The 7,308-nt window shown below is 29.1% G+C and overlaps 1 protein-coding gene across 1 annotated transcript; it reads right to left on the bottom strand.

The window, feature by feature from the left end:
- Nucleotides 1-2,102: 2,102 nt before the first annotated feature.
- Nucleotides 2,103-5,037, bottom strand: LOC108728172 (neuronal acetylcholine receptor subunit alpha-5-like). Its single transcript, XM_018456593.1, has 8 exons — nt 4,973-5,037; nt 4,536-4,743; nt 4,202-4,243; nt 4,008-4,117; nt 3,687-3,900; nt 3,120-3,297; nt 2,888-3,040; nt 2,103-2,449 (listed from the first exon to the last, which is right to left on the bottom strand). The coding sequence occupies exons 1-8, from the start codon at nt 5,035-5,037 to the stop codon at nt 2,103-2,105; spliced, it is 1,317 nt and encodes a 438-aa protein (XP_018312095.1).
- Between the last annotated feature and the right edge of the window lie 2,271 nt (nt 5,038-7,308).

Here is a 7,308-nt window from a genome sequence, read left to right as displayed (position 1 = left end):
CCGCCGATAAAATCGGCGGGGGTGGTGGTGGGCCTCTAGCTCGTTTTTGCTAAATAAACCTTAAATTAACGATATATGATTGGAAAAGTTTGAAGTGTATTCAAAGTCTTTATAATTGCTAAAGATTATATAGATTTTGGAATATACTTACGTATTAGTAAGTATGTTTGGTAAAAACGGGCTGAAAATCTGCATTTTTTAAAAAAACATAATTTCGTAATTCCATTTTTATGCAAGCGCATATTATAAGACAAAATTCGCTTGTCCGAATTAACTTGTTTGAATATTTAGTTTCGAGTTTCTTAATATTCAACAACTTTTATTTTCACAGTAGGAGATGCGAAATTTAAATTTTCGTTCAAGGATCCATTGATAAACATTGTATCATTAAAAGATTTATTAAATAAAAGCGTAAAGATTGTTACTGCAGAACCAGAATTCGGATTTTCTTGAAATATACACGAATTTTTTGTTATGATATGCATTTTGTATACGAGATATCTTATACATAAAAGCAAAAGTGTTATAAAAATTTAAAAACGATTTTTTCTTTGTTATGTGCATATAAAAATCCTACGTAACTTTGCGATCCTTTGCCAGCAATAATAATAAGCCGGTAATAGAAGGAATGTTTTCTTTTTTATTAATCTGTGTTATTCGTTTTATGTTTTACAAATATTATAATATAAAAATTATAAGTTATAAGAGATTCATCTTTTCTATCTGTTCTGAATTTGTTTCGATATTGTTTCGATATCAATAATAACGAACTGATATGCGTTCGATTTTCTTAAAAATTATCTGATTGTATATATAATAGATAATTTTGTATATTATATTTTAGATGATATCTTCCCTCTCATGACTCTTGACGAAGTGGGAGGGCTCAGTATTCCAAGAATATATACGAATGAACGGTTTTTCCAAAATATTAAAAAATTTTCGGTTCTGTTTAAATTATGTATGTAACTAAATTTTTAGACACTTCAACAAAAATTATTCTCTCCATGTAAAAGTCCAATGACGCAAAGCTAACGTACTTTCGTCGCTGATTTAATTGAAAATGAACCGTAGTCGGTTTATCGCGTCGCGCGTTTTGGAAGTTCTGTTCAAAAAATAATTAATCCGCGCGCGATTGTATTGTATTATTTGCGAGTATACTGTGCGAGATGACAACTTAGTTCTGAGAGGAAGAGGTCTTGGAGAGACATCGGGCATCGGTGGAGCACGGTGTGCGGTAATTATTATGTTTTTACTTATGTAAAATTAATCTTTTTCTTGTTTATTCTTGAATTGTTTTACAATGATTTAAAAATAAAATAATTAAAAAAAGAAGAATTATCTTAATTGTTTTAAAATTTTATAAAAATTTATTCTTTTTTTAAGATAAGTCTTTAGAAAATGTATAATTTTCATGAATATCTATATTTGAATAATGAATAAAATAAATTTAGATATGCTTATAAAAATTATGTTCTAAAAATTACATGATTATTTTTTAGAAAACTTTGCATGCATTTAATAATTATTTTTTTGTGCAATGAATGTTTTTCTGTCGGAGAGATTTAATTGAATATTATATTTTTTGTTATAGAATCATCGTAGATACGTTGCAGATGTAATTCCGCTGTTGCGCATCAGATCGGTGAATGATGAATTAACGTTTTTATTGAGGTAACGAAGATGTGGTAATTTCATTAATATATTGTATATTATCTCTAGAAACACATATGCATCAATTTAATGACAATATACGAACGAGTAGTGTAGCATTCCATACATCCGTTACCTTAAAATAGATAAATTTGAACAGATTAAGATATAGATACTTAATTCATAAGATAAACTTAATTTCTATTTTGTTAATCAATCTCTATTTAAATAAATACAAATTAAACAACAAAAATAAAAATTATTCGACGTCAACAATCTCCGCTATAGATTTAAATATTTGTAGATAAAAAATAATTAAGATAATAACATAAGAGATACAAGCATCAAAATAACGTTTAAATGTCATGGGGAGTTCCATTTGTAGAAGATATAACGAAAAACGAACGAAACTTTGAAGAATATTCTAACGTTAATATTCTTTATCACATTTAATCCGCAGGTATTAAAATAATCAAGATAATTATATAAGTAAGAATTACACAAAAGAAGGATAACCAGTCAATAATAGCAACGAAATATTTCCAGGACGATTCCTTTAGGCTTATTTCAGACTCTGTAACATCTGAGCTTCCTTCAGTCTCTATATCTCTGTCTGCCATTTTGGGCTTGTCGTTTTTGAGAATCAGAAAACGTCCAACCTTGTTGTTTAAAACAAATGTCGTAGTGAACAAAATCCAATTTGGTATCTGTGTGCTCATATCTTCCAGTTTGCGTAACATCGCCGTCAATATCATCGCGAATGTCGCCAACGCTAAAGATTCACGATAAAATAACACTGCAAGATAAAACATAAAATACGTAAATTTGTTAATAATTTACGCATTTGTTAAATAAAATTTATTATATAATTGAAACTATGTCTTTTAAGGTCGAATTTTAATGCTAATTAATGCTTATTAATCGGCATTTACGATAAACTGTAAATTTTTGAATATATCCTAGAATTTTAATTCTAGTTAATATGTATAATCTTATACTTTACTTTATATATTTTCTTCAGCAATTTCCTTCTTAAATCGAAAAATATTTTAAATTATAGTAATAGTATAATTACTTTTAAGTAATCCATTATTCTGAGTACGTAATTAATCAGAAAATTAAAAATTATTCAGATCCCAATTAATCTAATGTCGTTACGAAAAAATCTTGTTGAAATTATAAATTAAGGAATATTCGTTACCTTGATGATATTATTTAAGATTTTATTACTTACATATATTGGGGGCATTAACGCGATTGAATGGTAGAATCCAAAATAAAAAGAATATGCAGAGCAAATGACAAATAAAATTCGCACTTGCCACCGCCATTCGTTCAACCGATTTTAAGTCAAGGCAGAGCACTATTAAAGTGAGTAATATCAAAGCTGGAAAGAAAAGTATCATGTTTAATATTAATTATTCCCTGCGCTTCTACTTTTGCGTAATTTTTGAGTAATTACTCACCGATAGCCGGTACAATAACAGTCAAGTGATGTTTGCCGTGATGGCGCGTCAATAAGAAGTTATAATTGATCCTTGGGAACGTATCATTCGGACAACACTTAAATTTTGTGGCTTCCCTCATCGAACTTATAAATTTTAAATCCCACTTCGTATCATTCGTGTAGTCGCTCATAGAAATCTGTAAAGAATACTTTCTGTATAAGAAATCTTTATAAGAATTATTTTTTTATAATAAAAATATTTGCAATCAATAGTGGATGCGATTAAATACTCTATTTTTTTAAAACAAAAAAATAGTAATCTTTTCTACGTAGATAAGTACTGTACAAAAGATAAAAATACTAAAAATGCGATTATAAAAGTATTTCTTATTAATGTTAGATGCGTTAACTTGATTTTTGCAGTATGTAGTTTCTTTATAATTTTATTAAATTAATATTCGCATACAGAGAAAGTATTATTTGGAGGAGATAAGAAATAACAGTCACTATTAATGTAATGATAATACAATGATAATAATGGATCAAATAATTAAGGAATTAAATGATTTTTGACTGAAGCGCATACCCCATTTCCATCTATCAACAAATCGACTTCTTCCCCTGTGTGCATCCACAAAAGAAATGTGACGCGACATTGATGTTTATCGTAAGGCCAATAAGTATAATCGGGATTGCATTTGGAAATAAATTTTACCGCCGGCACGCAACTGACAGAGCCCGAGTTGAGGAGCAAACATTCTGTTACGGGTAGCTCATATTGGTCACTCGACATCTCACCGCTAAGACGATCGAAAAAAATGATTAAAGATTTAAAGATATGATGTAGAATTAAATGCCTTGAACGGTCTATAGAAAGGCCAGGATTAATTTTCAAAAGTTTATTTACGAATCATTGACGTATAGACTAGGCATCCAGATCCGCCAGCTTTTTACATGAATAAAAGTAATCCCGTCGTAATCGCTCGGTATCCAAGTAAGTTGCGAGTCCGTCCAAGCCTGTGAAATATTGTATTAAGATATCAAATATTTTACTGTGTTAGAACAAGGATGAGATATAATGTCAAAAAAATGGTCACTCACAAGTGACATCCAAGTGTGCAAAGATAGTTTACCTTCTCCTTGCTGTAAAAAAAATTGCTTAATTATTTTTATACATCGCAATATATTAAATAGCTATCAAATATTAGAGAGAAAATGAATGTTTTATTAAAATTTATGTTTTACATGAAAATGGTAAAGCTTCTTTTGTTAAAAAATACATTTAATATCAAGAAATAGAGAAGTCAAATTTACAAAGTTTCTATAAATTGTATATATTTAGAGGATAATATTCAGCTTATTATAATTTTTATTCCATTTTTTTAATTAATTTGTTAATTTATATATTGTAATATCTTCATAACTGTATACTTACGAAATTTATTAACTTCGGCATTAAGTGCATAGTGACATTAGTTGTTTTAGGATAATTCGGATGAACAGTACTATCATAATTGCAAAAGAGATGATTTTTAAGGCGCATTAATGGCGAAGATTGTTCCAATTTCTTGCATTTCCATGTATTCACGTTGTTCATTAAATTCGCATTGATCGACAAAGCATCTATGAAAACATTAGAGGTACTCACACTAATTTATAATTCACAAATATATCGATCAAAAAATCATTTTTAAATTAAATTATTTAATTATTTAATTTAAATATTATTTTTTATTAAAATGATTTATGAAACGATAGAATTGTATAATAATATTAAAATTATTTTAAAAATATCAATAACGTAAACATTATTGAATTAAAAAATACGTAATTGCGCAAATAGTTCTATCTTAATTTAGTTTATTGTCTTACGTACAAGATTGATCGTAACTGATGCAAAGGATACTGAGGAACCCAAACACGTTGAATATTCTCATATTGACCGTTTCAAATCAACGACTCCGATTCAACTAATACTGTTCATTATAGTATCAGATTAATTATCGGACAGTTCGTGAAATTTGACGCTATGTTGATATGCCGAACGCCCCCAAAGTATGGATTTAAAAGTTTTATGACAACCAGTCAAGTAAAGATTTGTGTAATATATGAGATTCGAAATTTTCAATTCTTTAAAATTCTTTTCTAAATTGTCGTATTAATTAATAAATAAAAATATTTCGAGTTGATAAATGCCGTGAAATATATGCGGGGATATTTTGAAATGATACAATATACAATATTTTGTGACAAAGTTGTAAATTTTCTGCTATTATAGTATTGATGTATGAAATTTACTTACCTTTAATACCGAGATCAGTTTCCCCTATAATATATTATATGATTAATAATAATTTGATGGAGACTGTATATTATATATGAGAAATGTTTATTTCTATGTGTACATACACGCGGAAATTTCACAGTATATCAAAATATCACAGATATCAGGAGACACGGCGCTAAACAAGTGCAGTGACACTATACTTACCTCCTTTGTGTTTTTATTAGTTTTTGATACTACTAGATTTGATTATAATCGTAGATAATTATGAGCCTTAGATAATTTTTAGTGTGTTTAATTTATGATTATTGTAACAAAGTTTGAAAATATGATCTCTTTCGATAGAAACAACCATGGGGGTAAATCGATCGATGTTTTTCATTATTCCAATCTCCACTGTTTTTTTGAAAATAAAGTACAATAGTCATTTTCAATATAATTTTGTATGCTGAATCCAAATCTGAAATTAAAATTAACCAATAATATTTGGATTGCGCGAAAAGTAGTCAAAAAGAGTAAAATTACCGTTTTTCGTCATAATTGTATTCTTTCTGCAAACAAACATTTAGTTTTTATTGATATTCACTTCCAAAAGATGAAAGTAATTACATTATTTTTAACAACGTGTTCTTTCCTCTTCTTAATACGATATTTCTATGAAATTTCAATTATATATCGCATAATTATCATTTGTCAATCGAGAGTTAATAGTTTGTCATGAAAAAGCTTTCTACAGGGTTAAGACTGTCTCTGGATTACTTCCCAAAGCCCGCATCGATTTAAATGAAAATGACAGATCTTGCTCGGTTTTTGCTACCAATCTGCCGTCAGGTCATGTCAGCAGGCTCTGCTCGGTTTCTGCTCACAATTTGCTGTCAGATTATATCAGCAGACTCTGCTCGATTTTTGTTAGCAATCTGCTAGCAAAACATGTCAGCAGGCTTTGTCGACAAATCCATAGCCAAATGCGGACATAGATGGCTATGGTTTTGTAATCAAAATTTGAGTTGCTGCCAATTTGCGCACAAATTGCTAATATTTTGCTATCAGGGCATATATGTTCACTAACATTCAGTGTGGATTATCGAAGTCCTGTAAAATCACAAAAGTCAAAGTACAGCTTGGGATGGGCGATTAGAATAAATAAATACAAGATAATCATGAGTAGCGAAATATATGAATGGCGAGGTATTCGAGGGTTACGAATTTTCGAAATAACTATGTCAATGCGATGGACGGAGCATATTTACATACCTCATACAAAATATTCTACTATTTACAAAAATAGCGATTACAGCAATTATATTTGCGTTTTCATTTTCTCTTGCGTTAGAAAATTTATATGCAGGGTGTTTCACAAGGAAAGGTCAATATCTTGGGAAGTGATAGTATCATTTTAAGCAAAAATGTTCATATGAACATGTGTCCTATTTCGAACGGTTTCCGAGATAGGGCGAATTTGGCATGCAATTTCCTCTGTGCCTGCTGCGCAAAATTGTTGGTAAAAAAGAAACCCTACATACTTTTTTTAATAATTTATTGTTCAACATTTTTGAAGTTTATAATAAATTTTCAAAAATTTCACTGGTATAAAAAGATGTGCTCAGGCAAGCAATACGTCATGTTCTTACAAAAGTTGAAAAATACATTGATGTTAACAGTGAAATTTTTGAAAATTTATTATGAACTTTAAAAATGTATCAGTTGAACAATAAATTATTAAAAAAGTATATAGTGTTTCTTTTTTATCAACAATTTTGTGCAGCAGGTACAGAGGCAATTATATGCCAAATTCGTCCTATCTCGGAAACCGTTCGAAATAGGACACATGTTCACATGAACATTTTTACTTAAAAAATTGATACTATCACCTTCCAAGATATTGACCTTTCCTCGTGAAACACCCTGTGTATATATACAGGGT

This window comes from Mycetomoellerius zeteki, unplaced genomic scaffold, assembly GCF_001594055.1.
Source record: "Mycetomoellerius zeteki isolate Tzet28-1 unplaced genomic scaffold, Tzet1.0 scaffold581, whole genome shotgun sequence".
In the NCBI taxonomy this organism is placed as follows: domain Eukaryota; kingdom Metazoa; phylum Arthropoda; class Insecta; order Hymenoptera; family Formicidae; genus Mycetomoellerius; species Mycetomoellerius zeteki.
The sequence above is the reverse complement of the archived record's forward strand: the minus strand, read 5'-3'. Positions and strand labels throughout refer to the sequence as shown.